The following is a 17,075-nucleotide window of genomic DNA, read 5'->3' as shown; positions in this document are numbered from 1 at the left end:
AGATAGCGTGCCTGTCAGAGAGACTTTACTCATTTTGCGTTTTTAAGGGCTATATTCATGTTTTCTAATAGCAAGCTGGTTTTCCTAAGATGACAGACAGGAAAGAAACACTAGAAGCCAGCCTACAAGAAGGCATCACGGGCTAAAAATGTCAGAAGGATGTAGATCAATGGAAGTTCTTGTTCTATAAGCTTAAATAACAGAGATAATGACCAAATCGTTTCTTGCATGAAACAACAATCTTAAGTTATATCGTAATAATTTTCTTTCTTAGGTCAGACCTAAACCTTAATGGCACATTCTGTGACAAAAGTACAAAAGAATATACTGCCCTGGCTGTAGAAATAATATATTTCAGGGAAATTGGATGTTCTTCAGGGCAGCACTTTCTGTCTGTGCGTTCCATCCCTGAGCACTTGTGTGCTCCCCACATCAGTGATCTGAAGAGTTTCCTTGCGTCTTCCCAGCTGTTGGTGGCTGCATGCCCTTCCTTCCAGCAATGGCATAAAGGAGATGGCCGGACTAACTTTCCCTCGATTTCTCCACTACCAAAAACCTTGCTATGGAAAATTTCAACATGAAAGTCTGGGTCAGGCACATATGTAGCATATATGTGTTACACATACGGTAGCAAGTCTCTGAGAACACCAGCTGCCTTTTCCGCCTTCCATCTGGCGGGGTGCGTGTGTGCTACTCGCAGAGTGTCTCAGGCAGCCAGCAAACCAGAAATTCTGGGGGGAAGACAATATTGCGTTCTCAAATACTGAATGATGCATAAATATTTTTAAGAACAGTATGTGTTGCATCAGCAGATACATGGCGTAATGTTTAATAGATATACTGGAGAACAAAACCTCTGTATTTTTAATTTTTTAAAAGCTGTTAACATCTCTTAAAATTGTTATCTCTTCAGCTTTTGATGCATGTGATTGGAAACAGCTGTGTCTAAACTGTTTCAACATCAAATGAGAATGGTCTTGAAAAGGAAAGACTTCTTTGTGCACAAATAAAAGAACAACAATTTAGCCAGATTTAGATTTTGCAATGTCTCGTTGAGTCATTACTCGCTGGTCCTGAAAAAGAGGCTGGTAATTATATAGCGTGATGCAGATGTAATTCTAACAGTCTTGGAAGGCAAATAGGCATGAAGTTTGAGACCTCATCAGTATAAGGTATTGAGCAAAGCAGACCTACTACCAAAGCATTAATTTCTCTAACTCTCACCGCTGATAGTGAGAATTAGAGATTCTCATTATCTCATCACACTTAACCAGGACACCAGGGGATGAAAGTGTTGTAAACCCCTGAGAGTAGTGAATAGTATAAATAATGTAACTTTTAAAAACACCCTGAGGAAATTGAGAGATAGTTTATTAGTATTTTAAAGAGAGAAAATAGTCCAAGGATGCAATAAACGGTTATTTTCCTTTACAACATTTGGGTATTTTTAAATGTGCTCGATACTGGATTTTAATAGCTAACTCAGATAGTTTTCCTTTCTCCTGCTAATCCAGATATTTTAGGTGGTTTTAGGTTAGGTGTCATTAAGCATCTCTGCTGGCTAGATGCCTGCCATAGATCTGAGTGAAGTGTTACTCCGTCACCTGGGTGTATCAGGTGCAGCGTATAGCGGTAGTAGCACCGGCAGCGGCCGTGTAACTATGTTGCTTTAAGAACCACCCCCTTTCTGGGTCAGCAAGGAGCCTGGCCAGCAGTTTCAACAGAAATTGAGTTGGAATGGGCTCCGTGTGCAAGAAAGCATTTCTGATATACTAAGTAAGTACCAAAAATGCTAGATGTCAAAAGCCAGTTGTCAAAAGCTGGAGAAGTTAATGTCTCTGTCATGAGTACATTTTAAGTGAACCCCTACTTGGTTTATCAGTAGTAATCTAAGTTTAGCTTGTGTACACATGGTTATCAGGACTTACAGTGGTTTACCATTAGGATACTAATTCAATTTACTTCAACTACCCTAATGTCAACAGCATGACTTAAAATCTTCCCCAGGGACAAAGATTGGACGTAGCCTGCCTATTATACAACTATTTCCTGGAAGCAGAAGGAAGAAGTTGCACAAAGTTCATCTGATACATTATTATTATTATTATTATTATGATCTTTGGGTATATAAAATACCATCTAAACAGCGTGTTCTCTTCTACTTCAACCATCACAAGCTGGCACAGGGAGGGCAGCTGCATAAATGAATCCTGTGCTTGCCGGAAGTCAGTAAACTTGCATATGTAAATATACACGAGACGGGCATTTCGGGAGGTCAGGTATACATGCCTTTGATCATTCAAATACATACACACATACATACTTATGTCTCTACATATGTATCTTAGTAAGTGCGTAATACACATATATATGTATCATTGTATATATGTGTGTGTGTGTGTATGTATTTAAATATGTATGCAAGATGTGAACAGAACAGCAGTTCTTTTCAGAGCAAACATGTATACCTCAACCTACAATTATCTATCAGAATTTGACCACTGAACATCTGTGTATACATTGAGAAATACGTGATTTTATTCTTCCGTGTTCGTATTTTTACAAATATACATACTCTAAAATCTTAAAAATACGCTATATAAACATGCCAAGGTACCAGAGTACTTTAAAGCCAAAAGCGATATGCCAGAAAACCGAAAGTCTTCAGAGACTCTGATGCAGGGCGAGTACCTTTCACTGCTTTTCAGGGGCCAGGGGAAGGAAAATGTCCGGCTGCGGAGGGGAATGAGGCAGTTACATCTTCGAAGAGCACAAACCCCACCTAGTGGTAGTTTCGATGGTGAAATTCCAGAAAACCGGCCGTGCTAAAGCACAATCTCAGCTGTGTGACGGGGCTGTGGAATCTAGAAATACAGATTTACGTTGATACAGTTATCTCTGGGAAAGCATGAAGAAACAGGGGAAAATGTACTCTAAATGTTTCTTACAACCTTCTGCTACTCATCAGTTGAGGAAAGGCTTTCAGTACTAGAACCCCCTTACATTTTTGTCATAAGGATTGTGAACTTGTTAAAAAAAACCCTTTAAATTAATGCACATGTACATGTCACTTGTTTGATTTGTTTAATCTTTTTTATTACCGAGGAAGACATGTAAAAAAGACATCTGAATGGATGAATTTGCTCCTGCTTCTTCTTAAGCAAAGGGTATGGACCAGATAAATGTACAAGTCTCTGAAACTGCTTTGATGTTCAGCAATTTAGAATCTGATGCATAAACTTCTGTAGCATTAGATTTAAGGGTAATTCCCACTTTAAAGTAATATTCTTCACTAAATTAGTTCACATTTTTAAAAAAGGAATTGTCCTTACAGTAACAATTTCTGTGATTGATCTCCCCTTAAAAAAAATTTAAAGCTTATTTAAATTTATGAGGACACTATTTACTTTATCTTTCCTTCTTCACTTCTTTACTGTTCACAACAGTACCCAAGTAGAACAGAAACCACATGTGCATTCAGGAAAAGAAGAAAATATGTAAATGTAATGCACATTGGCAGAAAAAAAAAAAAGCTCAGGTAAGGTTCATTGCAGAACCTGGGAGTGGCCCAAAGAAAAATTACAGAAACAAAAGGATCTTCATTAACTCTGGCAAAGGATGACCCAAGCTTCCAGGTTTTTAGTATGATGCTTACTGTAGCACAGAGGAGGCCCCGTGAAAGAACCTGGGCACCTGCCGTACTTACAGGGCACACAGCGTTCAGCTGAATCAACTTCTAGGTCAAAACCAACCCCAGACACTTCTGACTATGCCATATAAAAGTTAAGGAACCCTGAAACTAGGGAAAACTGGTAATCCAAAGGTGAAACATGGCCAAAGGCATATTAAAATACGTTCATATGTCAGTGAAACTAAATAACATTCTCCTAAGATTTCTACTAAGATTAGCTGTCTCTTGTAAAGTATTTTGAAAAGGACTCAGTTTAGAAATAATTCTTTATTTTGTATTTGTGCTAGAGCTTGTGTATATTTGTAAAAACCTAAGCATATTTTAGTAAGGGATAAACACAGACCCTGGATCAGGTTCATTACATAAGGGTTATATTTCTTATTCACCTGGACTCAATTTTCAAAAATCAAATTTCATTTAGAGGGAACGCTGGTAATTAGAATAGTCAGTTTGTCACTTCTGCTTTTCGGACTAGTTAAAAGAACAAACATTCTTCTCATCCACACCAGTAATGGGGTTCATTACGCCTGCTGCTCAGTCTCCATCTGAAGAAAAGCCAGGTTGCCTGAGAAAAACATGAATATTTAGCCCATAATGATCTGTTTGCTATACTATTCCGTAGTAACTGTGGTTACATTATTTTCCTGTAAGAAAAGCTTCACTAGAGACTCACTGAAGCAACGGTGAGGATGTCCAGTTTTTATCGGGCCTGAATCTGTGAGGAGAGAGTCCCACCAGCTCACACTGACATCAGCAGGAGTGAAGGTGTTCAGCATCTCTCAGAAAAGAAAGGTTTCTCCAAGTCCCAGTTTGGCAGGATACTTACATATATACTTACACTGCTCTCAGGTACCATTTCAAATGGAACTACTGCCATATATGATATTAGGCACATACTTAAGTAACAGCCTCAATAATGGCCTGCATGTTAACTTGAAAGTTTTACTGATATTTTTTCTAAGTCAAGACAGAAAAAGGTATATGTATTTCTAAGTAACTGAGTGCCCTCTTCAAAATGTGAACCTCAATATTCCTACCTAGTATGTTAAACCAAATGATAATGTACATCAAATATTATAATTTTGCAAGCGTATCATATGAAAATGGTACTCCGTAGACTGAAACAGAACAAAATTATTTAGCAAAACCCATGAAATGCCTGTATTCAACTTTTCACATAAAAAAATATATTTTGTTTTACAACACTAACAGTTAAGGCCACAGAACTCCAGCAAGATGCTGATAAGCCTATCAATTGCAACTATGAAAATTACCAATAAATATCCAAAAAATGGTCTGCATGTTTAAAATCACAGCAATCAAATCAATCAAAAAAGCAACCATCAACGTCTCTAGTGAGTCATAACTGTTTTCAAGTAAAAATTGCACTGTGTGCTTTACGACTGTCACATTCTTTACATACTACAACAGTGTTAGAGTAATATACAAGTAGAAGATTTCATCCTTCTGTCCTGGTTAGTCACAGTTTCCCTGGAGTTCTCCAATGTATGATTCTGGTTTTCATCTTTACTGTCTTCAGATAAATCTTCCTTTTCTTTTTCTTGTTCACTCTGTAATGGCTTTCCAGATCTATCTTCCTCTCCACTACATACATTCTTCTGGCCTGTCGGTGGCTTTCGCTTAAACAGGGAAAACTGAAGTAAAAAACCAGGTAAATAATAGGCCCAAAACAGTTAGCTGTGAAATGCAAGGTTAAAAAAACCACAAAGCCTTTTGTTTCTACCAAGGTCAATTTAGGTCGCAAATTTCTCCTCGGTAAAATAAATCGTTTTTCAAGATGAAATGACTATCATAAAATGTTAATGAAAAACATTCTGCTGCAATATTTGAAATGTGTCAAAATAGCACAAATGAATCAGAGAAGTTAAAATGATTGCGTTTTGTCCAATTACACACTGTACAGTTTGTACAAAATACTGCAAGCGGTGCAAAATTATCTGTGCTTCTTTCAGTCAAGAGTCTGAGGCAAGGTCCAAAAATACAGGCTCGGATCTGCAAAGCCCCAGAGCAGTAAATGCTTAATATGCTTCACTATAAACATGCGTGTAGTCCCATTAAAGTTAATGACAATGCGTTTTTATGTCAGTGAGACCACACGTGTGCTTGAAGTTAATTGGTGCTTAGGGTCTTTGTTCAACAGGAAACACAGCAGACAGTCTCTGCAGAAGCCTTTGGATCCTAAACCTGTGAGAAATTCCATATAAGGTACACCTCAACATGCATATATATATATAAATATATATAAAAACACACTTTTATATCAGTGCATGTTGGAAATAGATAGAAGGTCAACTAGCTAGATAATGGACTTGATCTTGTTTCTACTGACAGAAGTGCTAAGATTTAACAGAGCAATTATTTGGACAACTTTAAGTTATTTTATAACAAAATAAAATCAAATCTTAAACAGGAGCAACAGGCTGCTCAGCAGTTTATTTGTTTACACAGACCAGGTAAATTGGGGTATTTCCTTCAGCTTGGTAACTGCCCACTGCCGCCTTGGTTACTGGTAAAACTAGAAGGACAAATTGGGCCACGTACCTTTCTTCTCCCAATGATTCCTCCGGTTATTTGGTCATCAGTGTTCTCTGAAGAATTGTTCACAGTGTGATTGTCAGTGCTTTCTTTCTCTACAATAATATAAACCTTTATATTAACTTCCTCTGATTCTTGCAAATTAAGAGCAGAAAAAACTGTTCTTCAAATTGTTTTTTAAGTAAAAGTCACTATATAAAATGTGGATTTTTTTAAGAAAAAAAGCAATCAGAATATTCAGTTCAACTTGATGCCCAGCTGACAAAAACGTTCTGGGTTTTTTTTTTCTAATGTCTCTACATAATGCCCGTATATTATTCTTCAGAAGCTTGATTTTCAAGAACAGAACACTTATAGCAGTGACATTGTATAAAATATTTTGACTTGACACTCATCGTTCCCTCTTGCTGACAGAAGACAATGCCTTGCACACTGATTATGAAAGTATATTCTAATTTGGAAAAGCTGACTTTTAGGGCAGAAGTTATGGTTCAGCATGAATTTTATTCCATAGAAACAATTCTGGGAAAGGAAAAACTTTCCATCTGAGTTGATGTTCTTCTATTTAAATTTTCCTATACTCCCTGTATGAATGATATAAATTTAGAACTTAACAACAAAACCTCCAGATCATGGGATGATGGAAAAATATTTAAGCATCCATTCTGGATAAGCTTTTTCCATTATAATCTTAAAAATAAACGGCATAGCTTCTTCATTATTAAGGCAGTGGTCTTTTTTATACCACATTTGGATTGTTTTTCTTTCGAAAGAACAGTTATAGATTATTCCACAATTTCTAAAATAAAAGAAGTATTTTTGACTTGTCTTGCATATAGGGCACCCAACTTCACACTCCCCAGCTTTTCTAAAGGAATACGCAGTTCACTCAGACTGTCATCAGAACTATAAGCAACATCTAGACTTACATCTTCAGCATCTCTGAACAGTGGTCAGTAATTACCACATTTCACCTAAAATAATCTGTTTGTGAACAAAATGAGGACATGTCAGTTGACAGAGATGAGAAAGACTTTTGACAAACTTCTCTGCTGACGTGCAGAAACACGGGCACCTGAAGAAGTTGCTTGAGAGAGAATACAATTACCATTACTTTGTCACCGCACAACTAGAACTGCTCTTAGCAAGTAAGACATAGTCCTGCTACGAGAAAGCCCTTCTCGTGGAATTCCTCCAACACATAACTGGGAAAAGTACTTTTCATGTTGGAATCATTAACAATTAGTAATGTTTTTTTTCCCTCTCAAATTTCATCACCTCTCAAGAACTGCGTTACCAACTACTGACAATAACTGTATTGTTCAGTATTTTTGTAATAGAGATTATGTAGAAAAGTTTTATCTTTTTAATTTTATTTTTTTTTTTTAGAATGTCTGTGATGGCCCAATTCTTCGGAATTGTGTTCTTACCCTGCTGAATGATGGTCTCTTTCTGAGTACTCTCTTCTCTCTATAGAGAGACAAAACAATGAAATCTCTGCATTCAAACTTGTTAAAAAATAAAATTTTTAACACCTACATATTTGTTCCTCCCTCTACCAAAACCACCCCAAACAACAACTCTGCATTTCCAAGAAATCTACACATATATTCAAATTAATATAAGTATAGAACCAAATTCTTTCAGAGACCAATAACTTAATAGGAGTAACTGCTTTTACCTCTACAGTTTCCACTGTGCTATTACTGCTTTTCTCTCCCTCAGGTGTTTTACTATGTTTCTCTTTTTCATATTTTTCCTCTATTTCCTCCTCTTTCTCTGTTCCTTCCCCTCCTCCTGCTGCTTCTTCTCCTTCGGCTTCTTCTTTTTCTTCTGCTTCTTCTTCTGTGTCTTCATCATCATCATCATCATCATCTGTCTCTTCATCTCCAGACAAGTTTTGTTCCTTTGACAAAATGGCCAAAACATAATTTTGAAACTCATGCTGCACAATGATATCACGGTCCTCATCCTACACCAGTGCATCATACGTCACAATTTGACTGAGAACAAAAAAAAAAAACCTCGGAATAAAATGTTCCAAGGAGTAGACAGAGTGAGGACAAAGACAGGAGCCCCCATTCGAGGTCTGCTAATTTTAATAGATTTTAAAAACACAGACCTCCGGTGAACATTAGGAGTGCAGTTGACTTTTAATGTTTTGCTAATGCATCTCCTTAATGGCAAAACAATGAAAACAAAAAAATTTATTTGAAACAAAATGCTTATTTTAAATGTTTGAATTGTGCATATAGGTCACAAAAGCAGTAGTAATTCCAATGCTGGAAAAAAAATCATTAAAATCTGTTTCCCAAGAAAATTAATAAAACAATACCAGATACAACATTCGGATTCATCTGATTCAATATAGACACTATAATTTGAATTTAAGTCGGTTTCAGCCCAGGATAAAACTTCAGTATAGTAAAATAAAATAGCCATGAGTATTAGTTTTAAAAGTGCAAACACTACTTTTGTAAAAATGTAGAATAGAGAACCAATTATATCCTTATTATTCCATTCAATCAAATTTCCATTACTATGCCACTTATGTATTTCTAATAGCATGAAATAGAATATTTGAAATGGAAACATTCTCCTTCCCATTGCAGAACTAGAAGGGGCTAAACCAAGTCCAAGAAGAACTTTTGATGTCAAATCAAGTGAACCCTTATCACTGCATCACAGTGCCCAAATGTACTATTACCTGCTTGCATTCTGATGCTTTTGTTCTATGATTGATTGAAATATAGGTATTGAACCAGGATTTTATGTTAAAGAAACCTGAACAGAAAGCACTTCTGTTCTAGTGCAGCCTATGGGACTGATGGGAACTGGTGTGAACAATCTCCACGCTCTTTTGAAAGCGTGTTAGAAGAATGGGTCTTATTCTGAACACCTTCATATACCTGGGCCCAAATGCTGCCTCCTATCCTTTGTCAATGGTTTCTTGACTCTCTAACCACAGACTGGTGCTACGGAGAGCACCTGGGAAACTGAAGGTACCCTGGTAGTATGTTGTATTGCCAGCTATGTACTCCAGCTCCAGAAATGTTAGGAATGAAGTAAAAGCAGAAATCACCACGTGCCATTGGCACAAAGTCCCTTTGGCAGCATAGCACAATGGTGATCCAAACAACCAGCACTTTGCAACAGATGAACACTTCAGCTCACACGGCTGGGGAAAGGACCTTCTCCTAAGAGGCATCTTCCAGTATTTCCTTAACTGAGGTTTCCTCCAGTCACCTTTCCAGTCTGGCTCTGTAACTGTGAATTTCACTGCAAATAGTGAAAAAGGCAATCTGCTTTCAACTCTAACAAAAGCAAACGAAGTGCAAAACATTTCAGTGAGATCATTTCTTCTCACACAGCAAGCAGACTGAGCAGCAGTGCCGACACACACACCACCGCTTAGGGCAGAGCACACCATTTCCCGCTACCACCTGGTCGTGTGCCCGGGCACGCTATTGTGCAGGTTCCCGGCAGCAGTGCACAAAGGTTCCCAGGGGCGATCCTGCTGTCATGTCCCGGGGGCTCCGCACAGTGGAAAGTCATTCTGAGAACAAGCACAACCACTGTAAGAATCCTGTCTCCTGGCATTTCCAACAGGTAAGCAGGGAGGAGGAAAATGACTGCAGGTTTCAGAAGGGTGTGATCTCTTTTTGAAATGTTGATTTTTTTTTTTGTTTTAGTGAGAAGATTGATTATGAAGCTGAACATGACAAACTCTTTACAAATTTGACTCTTCTATTCCAGCATCTGTGACAGAAAGCAAAAGCTAATAATTCTTCCATCTTTCTAGGAGCTGAGAAAAGGTTGCTTCTTACATAGCAGTATATCTGAGGAATAATGCACAATAAAAGCTGAAAGTGTTTTCATCTAAACTCCTTTGGAAGTGATGTTATTTATCATCGGTATAGTTTATCTGTAGACTTGAATGGTACCACTATGGGTACACAGCAACAGTCAGTACAGAAGTGTGCACAGGATTTTGTAAAAAATGTAAAAAAACTCCCCACTGGATAAAATACTGGCATTCAGTCTTCCAGAGGAGAATCAGATTGACATGGAATTACTTAGACATCTGTGAGAAAGGTAAAATTTTCTTGTTCAGGTTCCTTCAAAATTAAAACAGTCTTCGCAGAAGTTTATCACAGTTATGGCCTATGGAAGGGATTCAACCTAGCCATTTCACACTGGAAGAAATTTAAGATTAGTAGGGCACGTATGCACAAAACATACACAAAACACAACAAAACATGTAAAGGCAGCTCAGTGTAAAGGAATAGTTTAGTCTAGCTTTGGACTACTGGAAATATTTGTCCCACTTTATAAGCACATGCATCTCCAGCTCTGCTGATATGGAGATACTGGTCAAGCAGTTAACAACAAAAACACCGATGTTCCATACAGCGTGGGCAATAAAAGTAGTTAAGATTTGGGTCTGAGGGAAGAACTTCTCCTCATTACATAGTAGAGAGTCATGATATATTCACATGAAAATCAGTCCCAAAGTTAAACTGATATGAAAAAAGCTCTTCTTCCAACCTCACAAACGACCTATATTCTGGCCTTATCTCTAGGCACACTTGATCTCCAGCTTTCTATCCACTGACAACTGTTCTCCTCCTCATATAAATACTCGAAACATAATTTCAGAAATGCAAAGCTTATTTTCTTTCAAAACTATTTCTCCTGCACAGATAATAAGGTGTCTGATAAGGAGCAGCACTCTCTAATTCTCATTAAGCTGGCAGCTAAACCTAAAGAAGGCAACCAAGAAAACCAGAACTTGCTGTTTATAAATACTTACTAGAAGCACAGTCTAGTGCTAAATTAAAAAAGACAGGAAAGTAGGACACTTTTTTTTTTTTTGTAAATTTGGTGAAAATCTCAGTGGAACTAAATGCTCCAAATGGCTAGGAAAATTGTCATAGAATGACATTTAAAAAGACCTTTTTTTCTGCTTCTTTATAGAGCCAGCATAGATCAGCGGGACTTAGAATAGCATTATTCTAAGAATAAAACAATATTTTATTAAAGTACAAGATTACTGTCAGCATTCTAGAATTTGCCTATCATATGGTAAGCAGAATCAGGTGGACACATATTTAGCATACTTGAATAAAAAAGCAGAGCACAATCAGTGTGCTATCATCCACATCAACATAGCTAGAGCACTTCAGAAACTGTACACCAAGATCTACAGTGGCCTCATAGAACTTACAAGACTTGGGTACAACTCCTATGCCTACAAAAATCACTGCTCTTTCACAGCTGCATAATGTACTGTACTGTACTACTGTACAACTCCACAGGTTCTGCTTACGGTGAACTTACGTATCGGGTTTGGATTTTATCGTAAAGGCAATGTTACCTGTTAGCCTAACCGAAGAGATCTAAATGCCCATGTCTACAAAGGAGATAGGATCTAAGCCGCCACTGTAGTTCTCAGAGATCTTTCAACCTTACGTGGGGCTTACAGAGACCTGCACCATTCTGGACCGTAGCTCACAGCCATGTGGGATAATCCCACAACACCTAAAATCACACTAGATGTGTTTGTTTAGGCAACTGAGCCATGCCCCTCATCCAAAAAATCGGTGGAGCTGAGACACACTCATTTCACCCCAAAGATGACACCTACTGCTGTTAAACTGAACAGCGTCCCAGACTGGCCACACTTCCATTTACTATATTTGCAGCTTGCCACAGGTGTCTCTGGCTGCCACCTTATCTGTTCAACTTCTAAAATAAACCGTTTCGAATAATAACTCTGATAGCACAGTTTTTTACTGTCGCATCCACTTGCCCATTTATAGCCAAGTTTTGGAGAGTTTTTACCAACGGTAGTGAAGGATTCATCATTTCAGGCACACTGTGCCAAGAGTGAAACAACTGGAAGTCATTTTTACATCAGGCATGAGTTTCCATTGCTACATGTCAAGCAGAAATTGAACTTTAAAGATAGTTATGCTTTCCTGTAAATATGATGGAAGAAAGTGTTTCAAAGTAGTAGATGGCCACATGGCAATACACAGATTATCCTGAATATGTGATGACTAATTACCACAACAGTACTTGTGATACTATAGTTGCATCCTCCCAACAGCATGGTGTCACTCTGAGAAAACTGGAATAAAATAGTGAACCCTAGTTGTAAATAATGTAGTTACAAACTGATTGAGCAGACCCATTTTTCACTGTTGTGCTTCTGCTGCTGCTACTATTTTACTACACAATATATATTTACTAAAAGCCAAACACAGGGACCTACAAGTTTAGATCTGTGCACCTTTGTCACAGGCTGGCAGTGCACATACTTTGCATTAAGAGAATCAATCTGATGGCATTTATTAATCAAGACATCAGGTGTCATTCACAGATAGTACATTGACATTTATTACACAGTAGTAGACAGTCCTTTTTTGAATAAGGACTAGGGATTTTTGATTTTGATCTTTAAAGATTATTTCAGTTGGCTTTGGTGTAACTATTCCATGGATTGCCAGCTTGCTGCTGTAGGTATACTTGGAGAAAGATATGTCTCTGCACTCTTGTTGGAGTATAAGTAACTACTTAACAATGTATAAAATTTTAATGTAAAGCTACATTCTAAAAAAGACAGTATTTGTACTTTCAGGTTTGTTTTAGATTTTGACTACTCACTACAAAACCCAATTTAAATAGGGTTATCTAAAGGATTCTCTTTTTCCAGCAATTCAGAAGAATATTTTTTTTTTATTTACTCCTGAAAACAGATCAACCTCTGAAATAGCTCAGATGTACTACAGCTTTCATATACAAAAGTGTTATATTCTCAAAAAAGTTTGCTTTCTTTGGAGAACAAATAAATAATATCAATTTCCAAGGTGAAATGGAAAAAAAAAACCTCTATAGAACTAGAAAGAATTTTTAAGGTGTTTTGTGAAGAATCACAAAACAACTTGTGAGACTGTTTACATCAGGTATAATCTCTTATGATTATACTATTTTACATAGTAACATAAATACTTTTTAATATTCAGTTACTTGGAAATAGCATACCAAAATAACTCCTGGGTACTTAAGCAAAACGGGTGAAATACAATGAGTAACTCCACATCAGAATATGTCGGTGCTATTACAAAAACTCAGCGTGTCTCCAGAAGATATTACGCTGCATACAAAATAAATTCTTAATGCTAACAGAGACAGAAAAACTAACTTGGGAATATTAGTCCACACTTGGATGCAGTTTGTGCATTTTTTCCGAATTCTTACAGAAAAAGGTTTTAGTGCCTGGAGTTTGTCATGCAGCTTCCATGTATTTGCAAGGGAATGAGGAGAGTCACTACTTTCTGCTTTTAATGTGCCGCATAGCTTAGAGTACTGCACGCCTCTCCAAAATCCTGCGCTTTTTGTGGAAATCCGGCCTTAATCATGCTGGTTGTCATTCAGTGCTTAGATAAAAATATGGACATAGGCAAACTTTCACCAATATCACCACCGCACGCAGGAAGGTTCTTCATGATCCTCTGTCCTCTGTACACTCCTGAAAAGGATGCCCCGTGAGTCACTGCTAAAATCTCCACAGCCTGCACGAGGGGGTCTGTCAGGGGAGGTCCACCACCTGATGTAGAAGTGGCAATTTCTGTACAGCTATCAATAATCTTTAAACCCACTCTCATCTTGCATGGGTAGATTTTTCAAGGTACACCCAACTTAGTAACACAAGTCCCACCAGCTTCCCCACGCAATTGTCCTCCACATCATGCTGGTCCTTGTGAAAGTTCTACCCCAGCTCTTGGAAGGCCAGCTTTAAAACACAGCCTAACTTCTTTCTGTACTCTTGATAGAGGACATATTCAGGTTTGCTTTGTTCTTTTTCTCCTCAGAGATGACACTGAAGTGCCTAGTAAAACAGATTAAGTTTTGCAGCAGTTCTGCTGCTGTGTTTCTAATCATGAGAGTTGTTTTGTGCCTTGGCTAGATGCTGGATCAAATGAAAGTAAGTATTTTAAACTTCCTGTAAGAAAACCAGCCTGTGCCAGGGTGGTTCACAATCCCAAACTCATACTAGATTGGTGATTATTGTTGAGTTTCTAGTTGGAAAGCACAGCACAGTCTCTTGTATTATCATTGGTACACAGGGACTAGGAAATATTACCCTTCAATACTGCTGTGATCTATACCCTTACAGGTATAGGTGCAGATAAAGGCTTTGTTTAATATAAAATTCCGGTTAGAACCACTTCTGTTTAGCTCTCTCTCACATCCTCAGTATGAAACCCCAAATACTCTCCATTTCACACAAACCACAAATGCAACTCTTGTGTGAAAGGTGGGGTGCACATGAGAAATTATAAAGCTCTAAACCTGTAACATTGAACCTGGGACATTGCAACAGACTGCCCTGCAACTCACCTTGGACAGAAAGAGCAGAGAGTCATGGCTGATTTTTCAATGCTGGGACATTTATGAAAGCCACAATGGTAAATATCTTTACGATTGACATTTCAGGGACCCGATAATAAATATTTTCGTAACTAAGTATGGGTTTTTGAGATAACAGTATTAATATTTGTTTAAATTATTACAGCATGAGGTTGCCAAGCAAAGAAGCAATAACTATCACAAATCCTTAAAAAAAAGGACAGCGATTAAGTGTACTTGTGTTTTTCTTTCTGCAGTAGAAAAATAAAGCCTCTGTAACTCTCAGCAGTGTGATTTTCTGACGCCAAAGTTATCTCTCAAAAATCCTTCCAATATGCAAAAGCAAACTTCTCCTTTCTCGATTAAAACGTAAGAATAAGCATATAAAAATGTGACAACTCAGTGAGTGACTTGAGATCATGAACATGTTTAACTGAGGACAAAACTATAGGTCTGCCATTTGTGCAAGCAAAATATTTGCTCAGTTGCTCAAAGAATGCCACAGTACTAAACACTGTCGATTATTTGAATTGCACATTTAGAAATTACTTGGGAATTTGCCCTTTTACATTTACGCTGCCCTTTCTTCTCTTTTTACACATCTGACAACATTCTTTTGTCTGAAGATCCTGTTTTTTATGAGCTTGATTCTGAGATTGATACTCATTATAAAATTAAAAACAATATACAGGAGGTCAGGTGAGTACATAGTTCATAAATCCAGCCTATATGCACTAAGAAACAACTTGCTTTGCATTAAAAAAGATGCTCTGCCTTTAATCACTCTCATTTGTTCTAGAATATTTAAGAACACTTTTGTCAAATGACTAGATGCACACCACAAATTCAGTTAATAAAAATAAAAGACTGCTTGCTCTTCTGAGATGTAAGATCTAGAAGGTAGTGTCATCTCTGGGGAAAGTAAGCTAAAATTTATCCTAAAAGATGGCTAAAGCTAAGAAAAGCTAGGGAAAAAAACCTAAAAGCAATGGAAGCAAAAAGTAAATGTCCCTTTCTGTATGATTTCTACACACCCCATTCTAAAGAATAACCATGTACCTATCCAGATAATACACTGGGACAAAAAATAGTGAATGAAAACCAGTTCTGTAGTTTGGAGACAGAAATTTTTATTATTCAGTATCCGTTATGAAGAGAGAACTATTATCTCAGTAAATAGTTTGATAATTTCCCATATAATGGAAAATTTAACTGCTGAAATTTTGCAGGCATAAGAGAAGAGCTGTGATGCAGCATATTCAAAAGTAATGTAGAGTGCCCTTATCCCTAGCAGGAGGTGTGTGCCAAAAGCAGACTTGCACCCCACCCCCCAAAAATGGGATATGTGCTTGTAATACATGCTTGCTGTAAAAGGCAGTATGTGCATATGCAATTCTGTGAACACATATGTGAGAGTGCACAGGGGGGTTAAAACTTCTGAGATTAGAGGGCGCTTAGAAATTTGCAGGTGCTTATTAACATTTTATGGATGCGTAGCGTTTGTTGTTGTTCCCTGCTGTATCGCTGCTCTTGATCTTGAATGTGTAGTTGGTTGATTACTAGTTAACTGCTATTAATAAATCAATAAACCACCTAGATCTTGATTTGATTTAAACCACATAGCTGAACAGTTTTTCCATGTGACAATCATGAGGGAATAAATCATGAAGAGGGAATAAATGCTCTTTTTTCCTAATACAAGAATACAGAAACATCAAATGAAGGTACCAAAAGACAGATTCAAGACAGAAAAAGGAGTTACTTCTTCAAACAACATGTAAAGAATTGTTTGGCAGAACATGTGCTGGACGCTAAATGAGCTAAAAACTGACTGAAAGAAATTAATGAAAAGAAATGGCTATTAAGTACAACAGATGCATCTTCCGAGCCACACGTTATTGAATATAGTGAATATATTCGGTATACGGAATGATTACACAGGAGAAGTAACATGCATGTTTACTCTATTCTTGGGGTTTTTGCCAGGCATTCACCACTGGCAGAAAAAAAAGATATTGGACTAGGCAGACCTTTGGTCTGAACAGTTGTCTGTTGAAGGATTTTTTTTCTCTGCTAAAAACTAGTTCAGGAGTACTTCTGCCATGTTGCTTAAGTACTGCACATAAATTTTTTGTATCCCATAATAAATACCAAGGACATACTGAATTTCCACAAAACCACAAGTACCAAACTTTATGTACCAGTATGAGTCAAACGAAATAAAATTCCACTCGTTACGCTAATGGAGTTCCAAAGTCCCCCCAAAGCCCAGAAACATTGGCACAGTGTATAATTTATGTAACGATTCTGTGGAAAACCCTTAGAAGTGCTGGAGTAATGCTCTGCTTTTCCCCTACCACAGGAATGATTCACAAAACAATATAAAATCAGTTCTCAAGTCAATTAATTTTTC

General features: G+C 37.4%; 1 protein-coding gene across 1 annotated transcript in view; it reads right to left on the bottom strand.

The window, feature by feature from the left end:
* Nucleotides 1-3,939: 3,939 nt before the first annotated feature.
* The window catches only part of RPGR (retinitis pigmentosa GTPase regulator), a 63,114-nt gene continuing 49,978 nt past the window's right edge, over nucleotides 3,940-17,075 (bottom strand). The window contains exons 14-17 of the mRNA XM_064473355.1: nucleotides 7,929-8,092; nucleotides 7,678-7,717; nucleotides 6,254-6,342; nucleotides 3,940-5,346 (exon numbers count right to left, since the gene is read on the bottom strand). Coding sequence (XP_064329425.1) covers nucleotides 5,125-5,346; nucleotides 6,254-6,342; nucleotides 7,678-7,717; nucleotides 7,929-8,092 — 515 coding nt within the window. The 3' untranslated portion in view covers nucleotides 3,940-5,124. The remainder of the gene's footprint in view (nucleotides 5,347-6,253; nucleotides 6,343-7,677; nucleotides 7,718-7,928; nucleotides 8,093-17,075) is intronic.

Source organism: Phalacrocorax carbo, chromosome 1 (genome assembly GCF_963921805.1).
Source record: "Phalacrocorax carbo chromosome 1, bPhaCar2.1, whole genome shotgun sequence".
NCBI lineage: Eukaryota > Metazoa > Chordata > Aves > Suliformes > Phalacrocoracidae > Phalacrocorax > Phalacrocorax carbo.
Note: the sequence above shows the minus strand (reverse complement) of the source record. Positions and strands in the feature narration are given on the sequence as shown.